The 26,958-nt window shown below is 41.7% G+C and overlaps 1 protein-coding gene across 2 annotated transcripts in view; it reads right to left on the bottom strand.

The window, feature by feature from the left end:
• The window catches only part of TRPM6 (transient receptor potential cation channel subfamily M member 6), a 206,374-nt gene that overhangs the window by 115,821 nt on the left and 63,595 nt on the right, over nt 1-26,958 (bottom strand). Inside the window, exons 2-7 of one of the 2 annotated variants that reach the window (XM_075560537.1) lie at nt 25,807-25,845; nt 19,675-19,852; nt 15,624-15,837; nt 11,081-11,205; nt 9,587-9,758; nt 1,183-1,351 (exon numbers count right to left, since the gene is read on the bottom strand). In XM_075560537.1, coding sequence (XP_075416652.1) covers nt 1,183-1,351; nt 9,587-9,758; nt 11,081-11,205; nt 15,624-15,837; nt 19,675-19,852; nt 25,807-25,845 — 897 coding nt within the window. Of the gene's footprint in view, nt 1-1,178; nt 1,352-9,586; nt 9,759-11,080; nt 11,206-15,623; nt 15,838-19,674; nt 19,853-25,806; nt 25,846-26,958 lie in introns of those variants that run through there. The other variant, XM_075560536.1, reaches the window with a different exon arrangement.

Here is a 26,958-nt window from a genome sequence, read left to right as displayed (position 1 = left end):
AGGAAAGGGTCCCAGAGCAGTTACTTCAAAAGCAGTGATTGAGAACTTACTAAGTAAATTAGTAAGGACTGCATCCTTGTTCTCAGGCACCATATTTATTTACATAGCTGAAATATGCAGCAGGAAAGAATCACACTGAATATAGGAATAGCTAAAGAAAAATTACCTTCCTATTTGAAAGGAAAATATATACAACTCCCAAATAAGGACAACATAGGCTCTACATGGCCAGGACATCAATTTTCCACAAATTTTGGAGAAATGAATACAGCAATTCATACTAGGTTTTTAAAATATAAGGAAATGAAGGTGATCTTGGTTCGATGTCGGGCTGTTTTGGTTACAGTGGCCAAGTGCCTGAGCACATTCTGCCTTCTTCCCTTAAGAAATGCTCCTTTCTCAAGCTCCGTTGGGACTCAAGCTTCAGCAGGCCATTCTTCAGGGAAGGAAGCATCAGCTCTCATCATTGGCAGGAACTGGGTTGTTGATTAAGAATTTTTTTTTCATCACTGATAAATGAACTCCAATCTCAATCTCTGAACGACCAGGATTGTTTCTTTTTAGGTTCCATGAAGTTGGTTTCAACAGCCTGTTCCTGCACCATCATCACAGTCAGTCCTGGTTTTGAGTTCATTCTTCCACCATTGTGTTAATCCATCTCATTGAAAGTCCTCTTTTTGCTGATCCTCTACTTTCATAAGCATGGTGCTAACGTCCTTCTCCAGGGATCAGTCCTTCCTGACAACATGTCCATCTTATGAGAGGGGAAACTATTAGTATCCTCGCTTTGGAGAGCATTCTAGCTGTACTTCTTCCAAGACATATTGGTTTGTTCTTTTGACAGTCTGTGGTATAACCAATATTCTTCACCAATACCATAATTTTAAGACATCAATTCTTCAGTCTTTCACCTAGTTTTCCTACAACCTGTGAGGTAAATTGCAACACCATGGTGTGGGTCAGGTGTAACTCTGTCTTCAAAAGGATATCTTTACTTTTTTTAATGTTAGAGAAGTCTTTTGCAGCAAATTGCCCGATGCAATTTATCTTTTTTTCCCCTTGACTTACATTGAAAATGTTTCACTACCAGTACTTTTGGCCCATATAACTGCATGGTGTAAAGAACTAAAAGAGAAAAATTCATAGCCTCCATGAATTCAACAATGGAAAGCAACAACTCACCCTTCATCTGCTAAGTGTTTGTGGGTAAAAGCCAGAAGATCAGCAGCTCGGCCTGTGCCTTCGCACACCACCACTGGATCATTGTCCTTCACAGTCTCCCACACTGAGATGATCACATTGGGACCTCCTTCTACCACCAGACCCACCACAGGCACACCTTGCCTTGTCCCTGTTTCAAATCACAAACCATGCCACAAGGTTATACAGATGTCCAGGTAAGCCACTCATCTATTTGAACTTCCAGACACAAGTCTTCTGAGTACCATATGCACATCACTTGCCTTGCCATGTCTCTCTTACTTTGCTCAGGCTTCCTTACTTTAAGACCAAGTGAGGGACTTGGATTTCAAATATAGTATTTGACAAATATGGGGAAAGCACCTGCAAGCTTTTACTTGACAAACTTTGAGCATATTTTAAAATGTAAGTACTAGTTAGTATCAAGCCAATACAGTATCATAAAAACCCCATCTATGCAGAGTAGACCGAGAAGAGTTGTTTCCCATGGGATTTCCAATGTCTATGATCTTTTGGAGCCTGATCACCAGACCTTTCTTCTGATCTCCTCTGGGTAGGCATTAACTGCCAATATCTTGGTTAGGAGCCAAGAGCTTAACCATTTACAACATCCAAAACCAAAATCCAAACTCTGCCACCGAGTTAATGCCAACTCATAGTGACCCTATAGGATAGGGTAGAACTGCCTCTGTGAGGTTCTGAGACTGTAACTCTTTATGGGAGTAGAAAGTCTCACCTTTCTCCTGAAGCGCTAGTTGATGGTTTCAAACTGCTGACCTTACAGTTAGCAACCCAATTCGTAACCACTACACCACCAGGGCTCCTTTGCAATAGCCAGGACTCCAGACTATAAGTAGTCATCAGGAAATTTTAACTTTTCTTTATGATAATTTTCAAGTATGACTAAAAGCAAGAACAATAATTGGATCCCACAATATCCATCACTCATAACCAAAATTATCGACCTTCCATATTCAATAAAATTTAATTGTGGTTATATCTGAGATATGGGAGTAAGAAAAGACAGCCCTTGGCTGTCATTTACTATCTCTTCTTAGTCTTTAATTTGGAACTGCCTCAGGGCCACATTAAGAGAAATGAAAGAACAGGTCAAACCTGCTCAGTGACATCCAAGGTTAGGCTGCCATCCTGAATCTAGGATCCGCCCATCGTATCACATGTGTACCCCTAATCCCGCCCCTTCCTATTGCATGTATATCCCTAAAAGGCTTTTCTTTTTTCTAACTCCCCATTCTTCACTGTTTGAATTTCTTATCATAACTCAATATTGCTTTATTAAAAGAAAGACAACAAAAAGAAATAAAGGACTATTTTTAAAATAATTATAATAATAACCTAACCAAAGCCTATATTCATTGCATTTCCGTTGTCTGAAGGGTTCCTACTACAACTTTATCAAGTGTGTATTCTTTTCTTTATAAGCATTTTCTGCCATTATCAAGAGCTTGCCTTGGATTCCATAAAGTCTGGCTTCCTGAAAAATACAATGCAGGCAGTAAAGCATTGTATCTCTTCTCAGTCTTTAATTTGGGAATTGCCTCAGGGCCACAGTAAGATAAATGAAAGAAACTATCAAACTATTTAAGTATTGTCTATCACCGCAAATCCCTCTGAACCACTTCACAGACAAATCTGGACATGCTAGTTGTTAGTGGCTGTTGCGTGGGCTCTACATGTGGCCATCCTAAGTCCAATAGGACAAAGTGTTGCCCAGTGCTGCACCCACAATCTTCATGACCATTGAATTGCTCTTCCCAACTGCTAAAGTCACCATGTATTTTTAATGTCTTCATATCTACGATTCTAGCATGTGATGTTTAGATCCATAGGATTTTCACTGACCTGTGGGATATAAAGAGACTTCCCCCCAGCTTTGTCTCCCCCAGAGATATGCCAAACATTAGAGGCTGTTTGCCAGCACCTGGTGGGAGCTCAGATGCTTAGAGGTCTTCTCCCTGAAGGCATTCAGACTGTGCTGTCTGGTCCACTGTAGGTGGGGTTCACACCCTACTGATAATGGTTTCCATGGAGAGCCAGAGAACAGGTCAAACCTACTCAGTGACATCCAGAAGAAGGCTGCCATCCTGAATCTAGGATCCGCCCATCTTGTCACATGTGTATCCCCAATCCCTCCCCTTCCTATTGTGTGTATGTCCCTAGATTGTCCCCCTCTCATTGCTGTATAACCTATAGTGCAACCCCTTCCTGTGACGTATGTCTTTACCTGTAATTAAGGGGCTTGAACACACCCCAGAGATATATAAGCCTTGGTTAGTAATAAAGAGCTCTCTCTCGCTCTCTCTCTCTCTAGCCTCCCTCTCACACTGGCCCTCTCCCCTTGTCATCCTTCCCCTCCTCCTCTCTCCATGTGGACCACTGAGCAGGGCTGAGGTGAGCATGCTACCATGAAATGTGTCTGACTCCATTATTTCGATTTCTCTTCTATCTCTCCTTATTCTCTATGACTTTATTATAATCTATCGATCTATTACCCATACAATTGTGCCTATCGAACCTGCGATTAGTTGTGGGGGACTGTCCTTTCCCCCACACTGACCTTTACTTCAAATCGCATAGCCTGGAGGCTCCACCGAAACCTGTCCGTTGTATGAGTTGTAAATGTCAATCCCATAGCTTCCAGAATCTTAGGTATATGCAAGCCACCACCATACCTCAAACTGACAGGTGCTGGAACTACCTCCATGATGTAGCGCATCAGGTACGAAGATCAGCTTTAAAACGCACTGCCACCGAGTGAACTCTTCCTCATAGGAACCCTATAGGACAGGGTAGAAGTACCCTGGGGGATTCTGAAATTGTAACCCTACAGGAAGAGAAAGCCTCACTGTTTCCCTCGGAGGACCTGCTGGCTTTGAACTGCTGGTCTTGTAATTAAAAGCCTAATGCATGATCCATTTTGATACCTAAGAATTTTGTCTTTGTTGGGACTTTGTTTTCTTTTCTTTTCTTGAGTGTGTATCATAAGAGACTTCTTTATTTTTGTTATTTCTATATTAACTCTCCATAAATCCCCAACTGTTACCAATCTACTGCAATTTGCCTCCGTATTCTTATGAATCTCTAAATCTTGAGGGTAAATTCTCAATTTCAAGGTCTGGAGAGTAGAACTGTCACCCACTGCTTTGGGTAAGTTCAGAGTTGCTTTTCTTATTTCATTAAGGGGACATGACCTGGGACTAAGGAAGACTTTGAATTTGCATTGTAATGCTGCATCGAACCTGGAACAATGTGTATGGTTAGCAATGACAATAGAGGTGACTCATCAACATTTCGGCTCTGTGGGGTGTAGTGGTTAAGCATGGAGCTGCTAGTCATACTGTCAGCAGTTCGAAAGCAACAGCAGAGAGAGCCTGGGCTTTCTATTCCTGTCAACAGTTACAGTCTTGGAAGCCCACAAGGGTCATTATGAGTCAGCATTGACTCAGTGGCAGTGAGTTTGGTTTGGTATCAACATTTCCGGTCATTCAGACTTCAGACCCCAGCCTGGGTCTTCCCAGCAGGGATTCTTCTGCAGCCTGTCCTCCCTCCCTTTGATCAACAGTCACCACATGCCTAATCCTTTCTCCTTTGAACCTGACCTCATTGAGCCTCAAAAGCCTACAGCCACACTATGTAACTGACAACAATCCTCATCGTTCTCGCCTCTCTCCCACACCTAGGAGATGACCTCTTTGACAAAGGAGGAAAGGGAGTAAGAAGAAGTAGATAGTTATTAAGGATGTGGTATGCAGTGGACACTATTCTAGATACAACTAAGTAATATTTCTTACTTTTTTGTTTTAATCACAATAAAGGTAATATGAGATAGATAACTCCTCTCATTCTTGTAAGAAAACAGAGTCGGCCAGATGTTAACTCCATTACGCAAGGTCACAGGGGAGTAAATGACCATGCTTCTGTCTGCCTGATGTGGCTACACTCTGCTGCCTCGGGCATCAAAGCCAGAACCTAAAAGGAGCTTCAGCATTTACCAGGTAATGGTCAAAAGTTAGCGAGAACCTTGATTTCCTTGATTCCCATTCCCTGAGCCTCTGCTCCAAAGCATGAGAAGACAGGTAGGTGTCAGTTAATGTCCACAGAACATTTTGTGATACAGGACATTGGTGATTTGGACATGGTATGAACACCGTATTAGAATCCTAGGGGAGCCCACTGCCAATCATCTTTGTGGCTCCGGCTAACGCTGCTGCTGCTGCTGTCGCTGCTGTCAGAGGCTGGAGGAACAGGCAGCAGCTATTGGTGACCAAGAGGGTGACAGCAGAAGCCAGAAGTGGATGGAGAAGAATCAAGTAGGAAGAAAACTCTACCTTCAGTACCACCTATCTGAGCAGCAGCAACAGCCCTACAGTCCCCACTGTCCACCTGCCAGACAGATCCAGAGAGCCCATGCCTAGAGCCATGTCCTCTACCGGCCATGTATCCCACCCATGGCCCAGGGCTGCAAGAGTCTGGGTTTGGGGTCTTTAAACCCATAGGCAGGGACAATGAGCAAAAGCAGAGCAGCTACCCCTTTTTAAAAAATGAGATCGCAAACGCTGCATATGCACTCAGGCTGCGACGTGACATGCACCAGTATTTTGTGGAAGATCCAAATGAGCACATGAGGCAGAGCTCACCTTCTGTTCCACTACAACTACCGACTGCCGTCAGTGTCGATCTCACGGAGACATCTGTGTGTCGAAGTTGAACTGTGCTATTTAGGGTTTCCAAAGACTGGGGAGTCTTTTGTAGCAGATAACCAGGCCTTTCTTACAGAGCACCTTGGATAGTCTTAAAGTTTCCATTTTTCAGTGAGAAGCTGAGCATTTTAACCATTTGCTTCACACAGTGACTCCTTCAATTCCTCTTACATCGAACTAAAAGGCATCAATCCCCTGGTGAGAGATCATTAGTTACTTAATATGGTCCTTCTAGCCATAGTGCACTTCTTGTTTCCTTGCGAACATGGACTGCTAAAAGAGAGAATCCACTCCTCCATATATATATATATATATATATATATATATATATATATATATATATATATATATCTACAGCTATGTCAGAAGGAGAAACACAGTCTTCCAGCAGTGCATGTTGAAGATCTCTGTCTGACTCGGCAGAGGTCAAGACCACGGGCAACAGAAGCTGTGGCACACAGACCATGGACACAGCAGAAGAGCAGCATAAAGGCAGGCTTTCTGGCCCATGGAGGCAGAAGCTAAAGGAGACAGAACCAGAGATAGAGACTTGGCTGCTGGCTAAGGAGAAGCACTGTTAAAGACCAATGACTGCATCATTACTGTTTATTGATCCTGATTTTGGTAACCTAGCAACGCTCCCAATAAACCCCCTTAATCGTGAGTTTTGTCTGTGCCTTCTGTGTGGTTGAGGCAATGGATTAGCAAAGTCAGCAGAGAAGCAGAGTGCTGATTAAGTGGCTGTTGCCAGGTAAGTAAAGAAAGAAAAAGGGTGAAGGTATGTCTGCCTGTGGCAATAGGGAAGTCAGAAAGGGTCAGCTATGCCCCCTGCCCCAGGGCATTTTCTCACCTGGCAACATTGAAGCCTCATCTTCTCTGTAAAGATGACCACTTCTCTACCCAGGGACAGTCACAGACTCTGGCCCTCCTTGAGCCCCTTCTCTCAAGAAAACCAGATAGGTCTCTTCAACACCACTGTGAACACAACACAACTGTGACACCTTCAAACGATCCCTATGTCTAAAAACTCTATCTAGGTTTACCCTCATATGAAATGTCATCTGCCCTGGGTGAAACACTAAGGGTGTGCAACAGAGCAGCAAGGGGAGCAAAGCAGCAAAGTCCCCGGGGAATACCAAAAATAGACCTTGGGGCCACAGCTGGCACCCCCATCAGACTTGACTGAAAAACACTCCTAAAGGTCAACAAACAGACCTTGAACTATTTATAGACTTTTTTGTCTTGCTTTTTGGTTGTTTTGTTTTCTTTTGTTATTTTGATTTGCTCTGTCATGTCTTTGTGCTTTTTTGTCTCTGCATGTCTATCTAAATCAGCAGTTCCCAACCTGTGGGTGGTGACTCCTTTGGGGATTGAACAACATTTTCACAGGGGTCTCCCAATTCATCACAGTAGCAAAATTATAGTTATGAAGTAGCAATCAAAAAATTATATAGTTGGGGGGGGGGGGTCACCACAACATGAGGAACTGTATTAGAGGATCATGGCATTAGGAAGGTTGAGAACCACTGATCTAGATAAACATAGGCGGGTTAAACAATTCAGAGGAGAAAACAATTGGATCAGCAGGCAGGGGCACAGGGGTGGTGGGGGCGGGGGAGCGAGCAACACATGGTGCGGGGGGCAGGGAAAGGAAGTGGGTGTTAACAAATCCAGGGACAGACAAGGAGACAAGTGATCTAAAATCGATGTCGAGAAGGGCATAGGATGCCTGGTAAGGCTTAATCAAGGGCAATGTAACTGAGAGGGATTGCTGAAACTGAAATGGAGGCTGAACATGATAGTGGGACAAGAGAAAAGTAAAAGGAAATAGAAGAAAGAATTAGGAGGCAAGGGGCATTTATAGAGGTCTAAATACAGGCATATATATAGAAGGAAATAGATCTATACACGTATATTTATGGGCTTAGTATTAAGGTAGCAGACAGACATTGGGCCTCTACTCAAGTACTCCCTCAATGCAAGAACACTTTGTTCTAATAACCTGGCATTCCATGATGCTCACTTTCCTGACATGATCACAGGACATAATGGGTGCATAAGCAAATGTGGTAAAGAAAGCTGATGGTGCCCGGCTATCAAAAGATCTAATGTCTGGGGTCTTAAAGGCTTGAAGATAAACAAGCAGCCATCAAGCTGAGAATCAATAAAACCCATACAGAAGAAGCACACCAAGCCTGTGTGATTATGAGGAATCAATAGGATCAGGTATCAGGCATCAAAGAACAAAAAATCATATCATTGCGAATGAAGGGGAGTGCGGAGTGGAGAACCAAAGCCCATCTGTAGGAAACTGGACATCTCCTTACAGAAGGGTCACAAGGAAGAGAGGAGCCAGTCAGGGTGCAGCACAGCACTGTTGAAACACACATCTTTCCTCTAGTTCTCTGATGCTTCTTCCTCTCGACTCTCATGACCCCAATTCTACCTTACAAATCCAGCTAGACCACAGTATGTGCACTGGTACAGATAAGAACTGGAAACACAGGGAATCCAGGACAGATAACCCCCTCAGGACCAATAATGAGAGGGTACCAATAGCGATACCAAGAGGGGAAGGGGAAGGTGGGGGGAGAAAGGAGGAACCGATCACAATGATCTACATATATCCCCCTCCCAGGGGGATGGACAATAGAAAAGTGGGTGAAGGAAGACATCGGTCAATGTAAGACATGAAAAAATAATAATAATTTATTAATTATCAAGGGTTCATGGGGGAGGGAGCATGGGAAAGAGAGGGGGTGGGAAATGAGGAGCTGATACTAAGGGCTCAAGTAGAAAGAAAATGTGAAAATGATGATGCCAACATATGTACAAATGTGCTTGACACAATGGATGGATGGATGGATTGTGATAAGAGTTATACGAGCCCCAATAAAATGACTAAAAAATAAAGAAAAGAGAAAACAAACAACACAAAAAATAGAAAAGAAATGACATCTTCCATGGTCATCAAAGCTTTTGTCCACTCTTCTCAGGCTAGTGTCCTGACTGCTCTACCACCATCCTCTTTCCCACATCAACACTTCTTTTTCCTAATATCCATCCACTCCTGAAAGCTCTCCAAGCTTCAGTTAAAACCTTGATTCTTGTGTGAAACATCCCCTAAGTATGTTTTAATCCAAAGGTTTTCCTCTCATTACTGTCACCCACAATTCTACTTTAGCTTGCTGTCAGTGGCCTTCTGGCTGTGAGTTCACACATATTCATTTCATCTCTCCAGCTGCTCTAGGACAGGGGCTGACTTGGGGACACTGAGGGTTCCGTGGTATAATACTCCAATTCACAAGACTTGCATTTGATTCCCAACCAATGAACTTCACATGCCACCACCATCTGGCAGTGAAGGGTTCTACGTTGGTATCATGGTGAGCAGGTTTCAGTGGAGTTTTCAGAGGAAAACAGGCAAGGATGAAAGGCTTTGCCATTAGCCCATGAAAGTTGGATCACAAGAGTGCAATCTGCAAATGACCATGGGGGTGGTGCAGGACTAAGCAGCATTTGTACACGGAGTAACTCTAAGCCAGGGTCCAGTTCAGCGGCGACTAACAACATTCTCTGTAGATAACCAATGGAGTGCCTTGCTCACCACAGTTCCCGGCCCCACCCCACCCACACACACGCATCCACATTTCCTCAGTACTCACGGCTGTGTATTTTCTGCAGAGAAAGGTACTTTTCCAGATTCCTCCTCAGCTTCATTTCATTTCCATACTTGCCCATAGTGCCGTCATCAGACAAGATGAAGTGTGAGTGCATGCTGTTGAGTGTGGTGAGCTTGCTGAGGGGGTTGCCCAGAGTCTGGTACAAGCAAACCACCTGAGAGACAGCAAAGACAAGGAAGGGTCGGAACTAAAGATTACTCCCCAGCCTCAGCAACTCCCAACTAGACCGCCGAGTTGTTTTCAACAGTGAAGAAGCGGTAATGGTCCACAGAGATTTTCTTCTCAAACACTCTGTAGATGGAGTCAGGTTGTCCCTACTTGCCCCGTATTGGAATATGATGAGCAGCGGTTAAAGTGTTCCCCTTTATACACAACTTATTGTTAATACGTCTTCCTGAAAAGACGCTGTAGGAAAAACACATGCAGGCCAAACAAAATTTGCTAAGTTCTGCGGATACCCTGTAAGTGTTTGATCAGATAATCTAATGGAAAGTTTGGGTGAAAAAAACAATTACCTGTGTGGCAACAATGAATTTAGAACTTGATGTGGAACAGCTCAAAGAATATTTAGAAAAGAAATGGAAAAATCAGGACCTACTGGATTTGGACGAGGAAAGAAAGGCTTACGAAGACAGAAAAACTGAGAAAGCGGTAGGAGAGGTGTCCACAATGTCACAAGAAGTATTAGGTGGAGCCTCTCCTAAACTAAATGAGCAGTTTCAGTGGGTTGAAAACATGTTCCCAAAGGTTGTTCTCTTTGCTAAAGTTAACAGGAAGTTTTGGGAAACTGTGAGATACTACCACGAAATATATGAAGAAAAAATGACAGAACAATATATGGACAGCTCCTGTTATTTGTCTGACTAGAAACGCCATCCCCATTCCCTCAGACCATCCAGATCACCCATAATCTGCCACTGTGAAGTTACCAACCCAACTGAAAAAAATGACAGAATCGTCCAACTCCTCTTCATCAGCAAAGAAAATTCTCACAATTTGTATGGGTTTTTGTATACACGTATGCATTAAAATATCTATGTAAATTTGAACTACTTAGTTTGAAGCCACCAGCCTCTCAGAGAGAGAGAGAGAGAGAGGAGGCTCTGTGGTCCCATCAAGATTTACAGCCTCAAAAAACTATAGGGACTACTTGGAACTGCAGGCTCACCATGAGCTGGAAACAAAGCAGAGGTGAGTTTTTGAAATTTATATGTTATATTTCTAATATCCCAAAACAAGTAACAATTGGATTTATACAGCTGCTGATAATAAGACATTAATGATGTGCTGTTGTTGTTTTTGATGAAGTATCTGACTTATGTCGGAAATGACTAACACTTATCTGCTCAGACCCTGTCATAATTGGGGACAACCTGTATTACATTTGAGTTATTGACAAGACAGCCAAGTGAAGTAATAAGTTAGTTAATGGATGTAGGTTCATTCCCACTTAGTGTGAAGTAATGTTTCACTTACATCTCTTCCAATAAGATCTCTCTGGTTCTCAATGACACCCCAAGGAGGGATTCCAACGGTCCAGATTTTTCGCAAGCACTGGGAGGAATGGGCTTTCAAGGCATCGCCAACGTGCTTGGACACGCCTGTGAACAACAAGTCATACTTTACCTCCTAAGTCATGAGAAGCACCGTGGCTGCCAGAAAGAAACACGTAAGCAAGCACAGGTTTTCCTGCCACCTGTAAATTGACTTTCCTGTGAAACTTTCCTTGGGTGAAATGGTGTAACGCAAAGAAGCAAGTATCATTCATTTCTGTGGGAATTTTATTTTGAGCTATTCAGACATAAAGTATAAACTATCGATTCATATTAAACAACATATTCACCCTAAGCAACTCTAACATAGAGTTTTCACACCAGTCAATGCTATGGAGCTTTGAGGCTGAGACGCAGGTTCCTGGAAGGGAGAGGGTAGGCACTGCCTCTGCAAGGGCTCCCTGAAAAACTAAGTGCTAAAAGATAGTTTTAACCCCTTCCCACCACCCCACCACCCACATTTCTATTTTTTTATTATTTTTTGTATCCACCCACATTTTTTGAAAGCAAAAATCCGCCTGGAATTGCTTTCAGTCCATGCAAACAGGTACTAATGTAAGTCTTTCGTCAAAGTAAAGTGAACTTTTGAAAAGCAAGTTACCTGTAATGCAAAAGGTGAAAGCTTAGGAAAAATGGCTGGCTCTGAAGAATTCCCTTCTAATATCTTGCCTACTTCTACTCCCTCTCAATGCCTCTTTCCTTAGTGCTGGTCTCTCCACCTGGAAAGTGCCCCTCTCTTCATGGGCATGTGCTGCATGAAAGCTGACCGATGACCGCTCTTTCCCCTGGCCAGAAAATTCTGAGCATCCTCCCTCTTGAGCAAGGCCGGCCCTGACATCATAAAGGTCCGTCCGTGTTTTTCCCTCTAACTTTATTCACTGTGTCACCAAACATCCTGGATCTGCGGCCTCGCTTCATTGGCGGGATGATTTTTAAAATGCAGATTTTGCCTCCTCGGTTCTAAGGTGCAGCCTGAGCTCCCGCATTTCCAACAAGCCCCCCTGGAGACCAGGCTGCTGGTCCCTGGACCACTCCTTCACCAGCCCGGCCACACAGGAGCGGTGGTCCAATCGAGTCAGATCCTGATTGCTGCTTAAGCAAGCCCTAAGAGTCTCTATTTCCCGTTGCTTTGGTTCATAGGAACTATTACAATTGTCTTCACACTGTTGTATTTCTATTCCTTGATTCTCCCTAATATAAAAGTAGCATAATAGGGGGGGAATCTTTAAGAGAAAGCATTCAACGCAGTGAGTTATTCAAAGAAAATCTTTGCCCATGTTTACCTTTCTCTGAACTCTGTGAACCATCCCTATCCCTCCCACTGCCCCGCTCTGGTTTTTTTAAAACTGGAAATAAAACACATAGTGTACAATGGACTTAGAACTCTGCCAACTTCATTTTCTACCAAGCATGTGAACCAGCAATTACCTTAATGAAAGGTACAAGGTGGACTCCTGAGTTATCCATTAGTGATAGGACAAACCCCTAGGTTTTAATTTGTTTTGCTAGGTTACTTTTTCTGCAGCCATCTGTGTCATTCATTTCTTTTCAGTCAAAGGAATTATTTGTTCAACCAAAATGTGTTACTAATTCTCAGGTCCCTCCTTATTGGTAGGAGTGGTAAATGAGTCCATGCAGTAGACTCATCCCCAACCTCTAAGGCAATAGATGCAATTTAGAGTGGCTTCATAATGTTTGTGGGAAAATTGAATTTTAATATGAACTTTTTAAGTGCCCACATAAAATATTCTAAGCTAAAGTCTGTATAAGGTGGAAACTTGTTAGGAAAAAAGTCAATAACCAAAGCCACTGCTATAGTACCAATTCTGACACAGAGCAACCTAGGAAAGAGAGTAGACTGGCCCCTGTGGATTTCTGAGATTGTCAATCTTTATGGGAGCAGACAGTCTCAGCTTTCTCTCACCTGAGCATCTTTGTCAGTGAAGGGAACCTCAAATGCTGCCCACTCAAATGAGTGATGGAAAAGGAGTAAGACCGCGTGGAGGCGGAAGACGTTCAAGATTGGAAAAATCAAGCTCTCACAAGTATGATTCTATAGGTAAATCTTGCAAGTGCTGCAGGCCACGTACACTACAGAAACAAAAATGAGTGCTTGTAGTTTAAAAATGTAAAAGATACTTCATGCCATCTTATGCTGAGCTAAAAGGATGGGCAAAGTAGCATAGGAGGTACTGGCTACAGTCCGAGTGGGAAGATCCAAAAGAAGAAACACAGAGAAAAATTGAAACCCACAAGTTAATAACTGATTGCTGAGAGAGTACTTATGGTGGCATGGTCTCAGCCCCAGCTAGGCAATAGAAATTCTTCACAAGCAGGACCCTCCAAGAAGCTAATCCATTAAGGGAAGAGTCTAGGTATCTGTGGATATTTTGGTGTGGTGTGGTGTGGGTTGCGTTGGTTTTAAAATCTGCCCAGATGATTCTAATGTGCAGCCAGCTCATAAATACCAGGGCAAAGGGTAAAGTTAGCCTTAAAATGCCCCTACCTGAAATTCTAAGGGAGATAAAGGAGAATCCATGAGAAGGAAATAGAGATGAAAGAATGGTGGTAGTTACATAACTTCATCTCAATTTGATTAAAAAAAAGTGAAGGAGTGAGCTGTGATAGGTATTTTGAGCCAACATGGCTCCTGTAGAAACATGTGGCCAGAGCTTAACCTGTCAATCAAGTTGCAGTTTGATCTGACCAAGATAAATGGCTCTTCAAGGCTGGCTTTCCTCTTTCTCCCTGAAGTGGACCACACCCTTTCTCTCCGCTTCATGAGCTACTTTGAGCCATGCTGATGGCAGCCAGAGCCCTGCGGATGCGTCCACCACCATTGGCTCTTCAAGACTTTGTACCCAGTGATCTTCCTGCATGCTACATCATTGAATGTGGCTGTGTGAGTCAGAAGAGGGATTTATGAACTCGTATCAGACGTAAGGAGTGTTATTGGACTTAGGGACTTGATCTGGACTGGGCTGGGAGGTTCACTTGATGTATAACTACTTCTGGATGTAAAGCTCTGCCTTACACATATATGAGTATTCCTGGATTTGCTTCTCTAGTCCCCCCAGCCTAACACAAGTACCTTGTTAGTTGCATAGTTATACATAAAGTGAAGAGGTGGGCTGTGATGGGTTTTTTGCCACTGCCATCAAGTCAATGCTGACTCACAGCCACCTCCCTATGGGTTTCCAAGAATGAAACTATTTACGGGAGAAGAAAGTCCTTTCTCCTGTGGAGCAGCTGATGTTTTCCAAATGCCAACCATGCGGATGACAACCCACCCCATAACCACTGCCTAGCCAGGGCTCCCTTACATTGGCAAAGAGCAGAAAATTGTTTCATATATATATGAAGCAATATAGATATATGCTTCTATGTGTGTATGCATATATACCTATATGTATATATAGCTATAGAAACATAGAAGAGGGATTATCCCCCAAAAAAATTTTTAAGAAGCTCCACTGGATGTCCGTCAACTTCCCAAATGTATGAAAATGTCAACTCATAGTGCATTTGGAGTTAGTTTCACTGGTTCAGACTGTTAATCAAGCTTTCTATGTAAAGGTTCTGAAAAGATTGCTTAGTGGTGTGTGACAAAAATGGCCTGATTTGTGGCAGACAGGGGACTGGTTTTGCCACCACAACAATGCACCAGCTCACCTCTCAGTGCATCAGTTTTTGGCAAAAACCAGCATGCCTCTCTTGCCCCACATACCTGATCACCTGACCTTGCTCAACGCAACTTCTTTTTGATTCTGCGAATGCAGAGGGACATGGAAGGACAGTGATTTGACAATGTAGAGGAGGTCAAGAAACAAACAAGGGAAGTACTGTCAGCCATCCACACAGACGAGTTTGAAAAATGTTTCCAAGAATGGAATTACAGATTTGACAAATGTATTAAGTGAAATGGAGAATGCTTTGAAGGTGATCAAGTTGTTTTGTGAAAAAATTTAAATTCATAGCTTTAAAAAATCTGGGTATAATAATGTGTACATAATATAATGTGTATGTGAAGCATGTATATATATATATATATATATGGGGTAATTATCTGTTCTTGTCCAAGATATTGATTGCAATGATCATACAGATCACTGATTTCCAGTGTATGAGAATTTGACAAGGATAACATGAATTAAGCTAAAGTTCATTCCCGCACATATGACACAGCTTCTTGGAGCCATTGTCCCTTCTAGCTTCACTAACGTCTGAAACCCATCAAAGCTTATTCTTTCTCTTTGCCAAAAGTTCACATTGCCACTGACAATGGTCAGATCACCTTCCAGGGTAGCCCTCTGTTTCTTCTGCGTTTACCAGCCACTAGGCTTTTCCTTTTTCTCCTTCACACACCACATACCCTAAGGGTGCGCCACGCAGCGATTCAGTGTCATGCTGCATTATCCGCGGAGTAGAACGAAGGAAGGAAAAGAGGAAAGGGGAGCATATGTTACCAGTATTTATGCCTTCCGTCAGAATCCACGCCCCTGTTGTCTCTGCAGCTTTGACCAAACCTTGGCTGAATATCTCTTTCAGTTTGGAGGTCATTTTAAAGTTCTGTATCCCCCCGTGGACAGAGATCACCAGCTTTGGCAGTTCCATCTTCCACTCTTTCAACATTAAATGTAACAGACGATCCAGCTTGGTGTCATACGATGTTCTAATGTACTGAAAGACATGCACATAACACAACATGTAAAATAACAACAAGAAGCGCCTCGCAAGGCCACTGAAAGGACCCAAACTTGGAAGAAAGTGACTTCAGAGGTCAAGTGTTTAAAGAGCCCACGTCCTCGGGAAGCTCCGTCTACTGGGAATTCCGGTAAGTCACTATCTCCTGCGGTTTTCAAGATTGGCCCGGCAGTGTTCTGTAAAAGGTCTGAGGGACGAAAGAAATGCTTCAAATAGCTGGCCCAAACCCCTGCTGTTGTAAACCTGCTAATAAATATCTTGGAGAAATAGGGTAAAAGTGGAATTTGTATAAATGTTACCGCTTTTAATTTAACCCTTCACGCAGTCACACAATTTAAATTAAAATCAAGAAGCATGCATCTAAAATGGACGGAAAGTTTTAGATGCTCCTCATTCATATATTTTCTGTGCAATTACCCTATTGAAAACAGCTTCTCCCAAAAAAAGGTATTTTCTACAAAACAGTCTTTTCTGAATAGTTAATGCAAACCAGAAGTCACAAGCACTGAGGGACATACAACTGGGAGTCCTCAAAGCATGTGCTTTGGGCCTACAAGTTATTGCCTGATTGACGGCTGTCTTCCCAGCAGATGAAGTCACCTCGGGACCATGCACATCATAGGCACATGACTTCGCTTGTTTAAATCCATGCCAGCCAATAGTAAGAACAAGTCCTAGTTACCAGAATGAAGGTCAATAAGAATCAATGAGTCATAAAGCTATGCCAAAAACAATCACAGGTCATACCTTCAAGCATACGAATCAGAATTATCACATTGTTTTATAGAACATCATAAAAATTTTAATAATTTTAATTCTTCTTTTAATTACTTAAAATATATCCCCTTTAGTTGACAATAAAAATATTCAAATTCTTGAACATGGAGATGCTGCTGCTATCACAATGTAAGAGACAAGAAGATTCTGAGGAGAACCAGGCTTCAAATTACGAGTGAGGAAACTGAACCGCAGCCCTTTAGTAAATACTGAACCAATGAGAAAACTGGAAAGTGATCTTTGTGACATAAGGGGTCCTGCTGGCACACTGATTAATCTGTTCAGTTGGTAACTAAAATGTTGACAGTTCAAATTCACCTGCCCGCTGTGGTAGAAAGACATGACAATTTGCTTCACCATCTTGGAGGTCATTCTGCCGGGTTCTGTCGGGTCACTATGAGCTGGAATTCTCTCCATGGTTTCATGCCATGGCTTATATTGTTCAACATAATAACCGGAGGGAGGAGGAAGTAGCTCTTCTTTTTCACCTTCAATTATTTCTATGTGGTGCCCTGCTTGCCCGACTGTTCTTTTAGTTCTAGAAGACTTTCAGACTCCCTCAGATGTAAGAATATACCTATTGGGCAAAAATGGCTTTGTTTTTGTTTTTAACAAAAGCACTTCCATGAAGTGCATTCCAATTCCTAGGAATCCTAGTTAGGAGTTCCAAGACTTTGTAAATCTTCACAGAATCAGACGGTCCTATCTCTCCCACCAAACAGCCGGTGGCTTTGAACCACAGACCTTCTGGTGAACAGTCCAACGCTTACCCAACATCCCTACCGGGATTCTTAACAACAGGCTGTGTTAAAGGTCAAGCAAAGACTATACCTCACTGCACCACCATCTGCTTACTTATCTTTACATCTCAGCTATAGTTAACAGGAGACACCAGTCCCTGGAAAATGACATCATGCTTGGGGCAAAGTAGAGAGTCAACAAAAAAGATCCTTAATGGGTTCTAACATAACAACAATCATGTGGATGGTGCAGGACCAAGCAGTTCCATTCGATTTTACCTCTGGTCACCATGAGTTGAAACTGACTGAAGGCATCTAAAAACAACAGCAACCTTTAGGCTAAATCAGACTGGCAAAGGATCACCTCATAGCCTTTGCTGAGAGGCGAACACCTACACAAGGAATTGTTGAAGCCATTAAGACTCAGCCTTGAAACAGCTGGGAATTCTCATGACCTATGTGTCAGTGTTTGCTGATTTCTTCTGTGACTTAATGTTTTGAATAGACTGTCAGGAACAAGAAAGTATGCAAGGTCTGGAAAAACAGGTTGTTTAATTTTCTCAAGGATGTCTGGCTTGGCAGAAGATAGAGTTGCTATGTGTATCAAATGTGCTTGCTTAACAATGAGATAATTAACCCCGGGTTGTTTCTGCATGGATAAAAGGAGTATGTAGAATAAACTTGGGGCTTCAGTATTCACTGTTGCCCTCCTAATACTTTCTGCCTCTCTTTTATCCTTAATCCTCACTCTCCCTGTCAGGACTGTTCGACTCGTCGTCGGCTGGCTCCGACAAGGAATGCATCAGCGGGGAGAGTACAGCTCTTGCAAACTTTCTCACAGCTCAATATAAGCATGAAGTAAATATGATTATGATCTAAATCTGCATGAATATATTACGGCTTATACAAGATTAAATAAAATAAGGGCTTCTTTGGGGGACGTGAAGCTTATGGCCCTTTCTCCAAACCTCAGGGAAATGTTACTCCCTGCGTACCATCGCCTCATGTACAGACAACCTAGTGATACACATAAGGGCACATTAATGACCAAGAGATCTATTCTAACCATATATTCAGCTTTCCTCAATGTTTCACGTTCTCCCTTGACCTTTATTTTTTGTGTGTAGAGTGGCCTGACCTCTCTGCCTAACCATACAGTGACCTCACTTGTCTTTCAAATCTCAGTTTAGCTGTTCTCATTTCCAGATGGTTTCTGTGATTCTCCTGTCCATGCCAAAAAGTAGGAGAAGCCCTCTTAGTGCACTCAAAGCATCCCAAATTCCCTTTCACCGCGTCATCGCCATCTGTGAAAACTGGGTATTGTTTCCCCTCAACTAGAAGCAGCACCGGCACCTGGAATGTCATGTGCTCCTTGGAGGAAGGCACAGTGTGAACGACTTTGTTGATGAATGAGTGAGTGAATAAATGAATGAATGAAGGCTACGGTATTAAGCACAAAAGCAAAAAGAAGACTAAAACAAACTGGAAAAATTGCATCCAGGATTCTCTGAGAGCCAGTTCCCAAAAATGACTGGAAAGGGGGATGAAGACAGATTACCTGCTAATTTTAGGGTAAATCTCAACAAATGAAATTAAATCTAAGAAGACTGGTAACTATTCGACGGTATGATAAGGTTATGTGTGATGATTGTACTACTTACAACTATTGTTTCAAATCCATCTGAGCAGATGGTACCAGGTGATTTCAAGCTTTGTTGACATGAGATTCACCTGCAGTCACCCCATGAAAACCTGTCTCTGTTTAATAAAGCAGTAGGTGGTTAACAGGCTCAAGAGAAAACACATTTTAATATTATGAAAATCACATGCAAAATTAGTATGTTAAGGACAGTAGAAATACTGGGCTGAAAAGGTCAAGTACAGAAGGAAATTCCTCTATTTCCATCCTAGAATAACCTTTCCAAGGACACTTGGCAAAGTGTGCTTGGCTATAAATTACTGCTAATTGCGATATTTCACCTAAAGCCACACTCTTAACTTTTTTGCATTCCTTTCAAAAAAGAAGCCTTGGTACATTGCAATACAATTGTCTCAAGGAAAGGTATTTCTCTTCTGGAGAAGCAGAGAGTAGATACTTGCCAGAAAAGCTCAGATAAAATCTGATTGCAAAGCAACTTGGAAAGAAACAATTCCCTTAGACCCAAAGGAAATATAAGGAGGCCATAAATTTGTTCACATTTGCCAACCAGGTTTGATTGTCTCCATTTGGCAATAGCAGCACATTTGGTAACTATTTTTGCTAAAAACCAATAGAACAATTGTTTTATCAGCAAACCTTGGAATGATAGGTGTGCTCTCCATCCTGGAAATTAATCGTGCCAAAGGTGTCTGTAGGACTTTTGGTTGTGTGTTTTTCCACGGACCATTCTTCATCTTCATCTCTGTTGGCAGATGAGACAGTCCAGGGATAATCTACTCCATGATGGTCTCCAATCAATCGTCCACAGTAACACCTAAAAGTCAAGATCAAAATCAAATTAAGAGTAGTGTACAGATAAAATCGTTCAAAATGTTTCTAAGGTAATGTATAGCTGGAACAAATTAACAACTTTTAAAACTTCACATAAAAATGTATATCTGGGTTATATGTCTTATTAAATATATGCATAAATGTTTAATTTGCATAGATGTGTGTATGAGTATATATGTGTGTCTATGCCTTATATAGGTGGCTTAGGAGCCTTAGTGGCTTAATGGTTACTGTTTGGGTTACTAAGTTCAAAGTCAGGAACTTCAACCCACCAGCCATTCTCAGGAGAAAGACAGAGCTGCACCTGAGAAGAAAGATAAGGCTTTCTACTCCAATAAATAATTACGGTCTCAGAAACCCCCAGGGGCAGGTCTACCCTGTCCTATTGGGTCACTATGAGTTGACATCAACTCGATGGCACTGAATGTGGGCCTTTGGATTAGATATATGGCATGGAAAGGTTCATGGAGAAATACCAGTATCTTTTCACTCAATTATTCTATGACATTTTAAGCCCCCCCTCAGACATTAATGAATGAAACATAGGTTGAAGAGGTTAAGCGACTTTTCCAGGGTCACACTGGCCATAAGAATAAAGCAGGACTCTGAGATAGAATGCTAACTGCAGACACAGCAGAGATTTTCATCACTCTGCTAGGAATTCCAGTAGTAATAACTTCCCTGAAACAAAATGGAAAATAAATCCTTGATGTGCAGGGACAGCAAGTGGAATAAGGGTGTGTGGTAGGCACAGTGGTGGGAGGGGTAACAGGGAGCTGATGGCAAGGAGTTCAAGAAGGAAGAGAATAGAGGAAGGGGAAAAATGAGGAGCTGATACCATGGCCCAAGTAGAAAGCAAATGTTTTGAGAATGATGATGGCAACAAATGTACAAATGTGCTTGACACAATGGATGGCTGTATGGATCGTGATAAGACTTGTATGAGCCCCCAATAAAATGATTTTTAAACAAACATCCTTATATATAAACTTTAATTTTTAAAAGACTAAAAATTAAAATTACATTTAGTGTAAAAATACAAATATGAAAAAATTTTAACTATAAGCAAAAATTAAATAATAAATAAACATTTTATGGTATGGTTGTCATTTAAAAAAACCACAGGGCACTAACCCACCAACGGGAGGGTATTGTTTATGTCTCCACAGGGAAAGAGGGGCCAGACTTCAACCCAGTGCTCCAAGATGTGAATGCTGCATGCCAGCATGGAGTACGGAACAAGTGGAGAGGTCTGAGTGGCCGGCCACAATCCCAACTGCGTGGATACCTACCCCTCCCCGCAGAAGAATTTATTTCAAAGTATAACACTGAGGCTGCAGCTCAGATAGAGGGAAGTGTCTGATTAGAACACACATGAGCAAATGAAGGGGGCCGGGGCAGAGAGAGTGGAGCACATCCTGGCTCACCAAGCCTTGACAATGAGATTCCCGCTCAGAGCAGCCAATCCACAGAGAAGATCATATGGTCGGCCCCAATATGAGACACAACATCCCTACAGGGGACCACACTGGAGACAGAGTGGAAATTGCGCCCAATCTGATCCCACCACACCGAGGCAAAACACTAAGAGTATGCAACAGAACAGCAAGGGGAACAGAGCAACGAAGTCCCCAGGGAATACCAAAAATAGACTTTGGGGTCAGAGCTTGGCACCACATCAGACTCGACCGGAACACACTCCTAAAGGCCAACAAACAGTCCTTGCACTAACTGCAAGCTTCTCTTTCTTGTTGTGGTGGTGTTGGGTTTTTGTTTTGTTTTTTTGTCAGTGGCTTTTTGTTGTTGTTTTGTTTTCCTTTGTTGCTTGGTTTTGCTCTGTCTTTTTTTGTGCATGTTATTATCTCCACAGATCTGCCTAAATAAAATAGGCTGGATGAACAATCTGGAGGAGAAAACAAGGGGACCGACAGTTCCGGGGGACATGGGAGAGGGGGAGGTGAGGAGAAAGGAAGTGGTGTTAACAAACCTAGGGACAGGAGAACAGCAAGTGATCCAACTCAGTGGTGAGGAGCATGTATGAAGCCTGGTAGGACGTGATCAAGGGTAATGTAACCAAGAGGAATTATTGAAACCCAAATGAAGGCTCAGCATGATAGTGGGACAAGAGGAAAGTCAAAGGAAATAGAGGAAAGAGCTAGGAGGCAAAGGGCATTTATACAGGTCTAAATAAAGGCATGTACATACGTAAATATATTTATATATGAGGATGGGGAAATAGATTTATGTGCATACATTTATAGATTTAATATTAAAGTAGCAGATGGACATTGGGCCTCCACTCAAGTACTCCCTTAATGCAAGAATACTTTGTTCTATTAAACTGACACCTTCTGGATACAATCGCTGAAGACAAGGCACCCGCATAAGCAAATGTGGCAAAGAAAGCTAATGGGGCCCCGCTATCAAAAGATATAGCATCTATGGTCTTAAAGAATTGAAGGTAAACAAGCAGCCATCTAGCTCAGAAGCAACAAAGCCCACTTGGAAGAAGCACACCAGCCTGTGTGATCACAAGGTGCTGAAGGGATCAGTTATCAGGCATCAAAGACAAAAAATTATATCATTGTGTGCTCACCTTCCCAATATGACCGCTGAAGACAAAGCGGGTGCATAAGCAAATGTGGCAAAGAAAGCTAATGGGGCCCAGCTATCAAGAGATATAGCGTCTGGGGTATTAAAGGCCTGAAGGTAAACAAGCGGCCATCTAGCTCAGGAAGCAACAAAGCCCACATGGAAGAAGCACACCAGCCTGTGTAACCACAAGGTGTCAAAGGGATCAGGTATCAAGCATCAAAGAACAAAAAATCAAATCATTGTGACAGAGGGGGTGTGCAGAGTGGGGACCCAAGGCCCATCTGTAGGCAATTGGACATCCCCTTACAGAAGGGTCACAGGGAGGAGATGAGCCAGTCAGGGTGCAGTGTCGCAATGATGAAACATACAACTTTCCTCTAGTTCCTAAATGCTTCTTCCCCTGCCACTCCTGTCCCACTATCATGATCCCAATTCTACCTAACAAATCTGGCTTGACTAGAGGATGTACACTGGTACAGATAGGAACTGGAGACACAGGGAATCCATGACAGATGATCCCTTTAGGACTAGTGGTAAGAGTAGCCATGCTGGGAGGGTGGAAGGAGGGTGGGGTAAAAAGGGGGGACTGATTACAGGGATCTACATATAACCTCCTCTCTGGGGGATGGACAACAGAAAAGTGAGTGAAGGGAGACATCGGACAGGGCAAGATATGACAAAATAATAATTTATAAATTATCAAGGGTTCTTGAGGGAGGGGGAGCAGGGAGGGAGGGGGGGAAAGGAGGAGCTGATGCCAGGGGCTTACGTGGAGAGCAAATGTTTTGAGAATGATGAGGGTAACGAATGTACAAATGTGCTATATACAATTGATGTATGTATGGATTGTGATAAGAGTTGCATGAGCCCCCCCAAAAAATGATTTTTAAAAATCCTTGTATATAAACTTTAATTTTAAAAAGACTAAAAACTAAAATTGCATTTATGTGTAAAAATACAAATGTTAAAACTTTTTAACTCTAAGCAAAAATTAAATAATATATAAATATTTGATATGTTTGTCATCAAAAAACCCAGATTTTTAAAATGAAAGCTAAAGATTATATTTACTAAGAAATCATGTTCCTTACATAGTCCATAGGGTGAACTGTATTTTAAAATTCACTAGAAAATATTCACCAAGGTTTCAATTGAAGAATTGTTCAGAGGACTACTAACTCTTCCAAGAAGAGCTTGGCAGGCATTAGTATCAGATGGGAGACTATGGACCAGGATATTGTTTAGAGAGTAAACTTAGAAATTTGAATACGTATTTTTTTCTTGGGATAAGCTTTGTTACTTTAGTCAGAGGTCTTAATCAGTGACTTATGACCCTTAAATTAAAAAATGACAATGGCTTAGGGTGCGTTTTGCCTTTCACAATATTGCTTTAAATGAAGGTCCTAAATAATACTTTTTAATATTTTTCTTGTAATCCTTAAAAATATAGAAAGAACAGAATATTCAGTTCTATCGATTACAGCTATGCCTATCCAATTCTCACTTTGAAATGTCTCTGAAGTTCATAGCAGAAAACAAGGGTTTTTAATGTCCTTTCCTTCACTTTCATTCTGTAATTTGGAAAATATTGCAATTCTCACTGTTCAGAAACCACATCTGGAAGAGATGATCAGCAATATTGATGAGCTGCCGCTACAGACAGCACACAGGAAGAGGTTACTCGCGTTATTTGTTACATATTGAGTCTTTTTAGCCACCTGTGTTGGTTTTGTTTTTCCAAAGAGATTATGAATGAAAACAAAGGACATGTTCAAATCGTACAGTCCTAATACTCAAGGAGACAGGATGAAGAGGAAACAAGAAGTCAGGATATGGATGACTACATTGGGGTTCCATACTTCAATGAGCTCAACAACACAGGGAGGAGAGCTACTTCCCAATATATGGAATACAGGGAGGCAAGATCTCCTAATCAAAAATGGTGTATAATAGGATCATCTATTCACAACATGCAAGCAAATGAGTAAGGCACAGTTCATATCTGGAGGGCTAATACACTACTCTTTGATGGGACCGTTATTCACTTACTGTATTCTAAGTACATTTCTAGTTCAATGCACTTGATTCGAGTCTATGTAGTTTCTTTTCTTTTTTGACCAGTTCATTAAATTGTGGCAAGGTTACTCCATAGAAAGAATAGATCAATAAATCGCAAAAATGTTGAAAACAAATTTTCTGTGTTCATCTTTTATTTACAACTTTTAGAAGTGCTTCTTTCATGTCGATTTTATTGCTTCCCTGCTAGATGGCCGCTTGTTTATCTTTAAACCTTTCAGACCCCAGACACTATATCTTTTAATAGTTGGGCACCATCATCTTTCTTCACTACATTTGCTTATATACCCATGTTGTCTTCAGGGATCCTGTCAGGAAGATGAGCATCACAGAATGTCAGGTTATTAGAACAAAGTGTTCTTGTATTGAGGGAGTACTTGAGTAGAGATCCAATGTCTGTCTGCTTCCTTAATACTTAAATATAAATATATGTACATAGGGCTATGTCCCTATCATTATATATTAATATATTTACATATGTTCATGCCTATGTTTATACCTCTATAAATGTCTTTATCTTCCAAGTTCTATCCTGTTTTTCCTTTTACTTTCCTCCTGTCCCACTCTCATGTTTGACCTTCATATGACTCTCAGTAATTCCTCTTATCCACAATGCCCTTGATCAAACCCCAACAGGCATTCTATGCCCTCCTCAACATGGATTTTGGATCTCTTGTTGTTCCCTTGTCCCTGGGTTTGTTGGTTTCCTCCTCCCTTTCCCCCACTTCTCCTCTCTCCTTTTCCCCAAGAACCATGGGTCCCATTGCTTTTTCCTCAGGATTGTTTATCTTGACTATCTTATAGAGACCCAAGGACAAGCTGTGTAACTAGTTAGAAAATTGCTCGATCACCTATCGAGCTGCAGCCCTCTGACCTTTGAAAGTCTTCCCTTGGACCTGACCTCATCTGTTCTCAAGCCTGGTATCTCTCCTGAATCAAAGTGTTATTTTCTATGATTAACGAGTCCTTCTCACCTCCCGAGACGGAACTGCTTCATTTCTTTGGAAGTGATCCTACCTATGCTTTAATAAAGCTGTGGCTTAACACTTTGCTTTATTTGCTTCTCTCTAAACCCTTACAAACCACAAGGGATCAGAATTTGCTAGTCTCTCTCCGCCCCCCAACCCCACCCCAGACAACGGTTCAGCCCTGAAGTGGAGGGCGGGAAAGGAGGGAAGAGGAATGAGATTTCTGGGGAAGATGTGAAGAAACTGTGTCAATTAGGTTTAAATAACAATTAAATAACAGTATTCATCCAAATCTTACCTGATTAAATTCTGGCAGACCTGGCACCCTCCAGTACATCTGAATTAATTAAATGAAAACCTTGGTTAGTTTCTGACATGTGTGAAACATGTGTAATGTGCATACAGTAAATATCTGTTATCTTCCATGGTCTAGAAATCAATATTTGGTAAATACTCATATATAATTTCCCAAATATGTCATTTTCCAAACATAATTACATGGCAGCTGCTGACGCTTCTAAATTATAATACCACTGAAAAATATTAAATATACCATGACCTGCCCAAAGAATAAACAAATGTATGTTAAAAATATAGCCAGAATGCTACTTAGGAGAGAGAAAGATGAGACACCTTCTTGCATACTTTGGCACACTAGCAGGAGGTACCAGGCCCGGGCAAAGGATATCATACATGCTAGGATGAGATGGATTGACCCAGTGGCTGCACAATAGGCTCAAACAGAAGAATAATTGTGACGATATCACAGGACCAGCAGTGCTTCACTCTGTTATACATGGGTCCCGATGAGTCAGAACCCCCTGCGCAGTACCTCACAACAAGGATCTGTATGAAGGGAACTTGGGCTTTGGAACCGCAGTGCCTCAATTTCAATCTCATTATTAATATAACAATTTCTGTAAGCATTTGCTGTTACATTTAAGACAGAATAATAATTTCTGGTGCATAAAGTTACCCGAAGGATTACCTGCGATAATATGTGTAAGGTATTGTGCACTGTGTATAATAATGCTAGCTTAATTATTACTAGTAAATTATGATGATTGCTGAAACTCAAGTAAGAAATTGTAAAATAAAAGCAATTTTTAAATCATAAAATACTACCAATACAAGGAGAAGTTAGTACAATTATAAGTATTATCCTTAACAATCTATTTTTTAATGATTCAGAAGAAACTTCTGAATTTAGGGGGTAATGGGGTAATGCTAGATCCTAGATTATATCTTAGGTATAAAGACGTTTCAACAACTAACTCTGATAGAATAAAAGATAAGTAATTAATATAGTAGAAGAAAAAGTAATCACTTAAGGTTACTCCAAATTATTCAGAAACTACTATTTAGGCTTCTCATATCTTCCTTTCCCTGCTTTTCAGGAATCTGAAATCCAAAAGTTTCATTTTAACAAGTTGAAAATGAGAAAAAGAAG

Source organism: Tenrec ecaudatus, chromosome 10, assembly GCF_050624435.1.
Source record: "Tenrec ecaudatus isolate mTenEca1 chromosome 10, mTenEca1.hap1, whole genome shotgun sequence".
Taxonomy (NCBI): Eukaryota; Metazoa; Chordata; class Mammalia; order Afrosoricida; family Tenrecidae; genus Tenrec; species Tenrec ecaudatus.
This window is presented reverse-complemented; position numbering and strand designations above follow the sequence as displayed.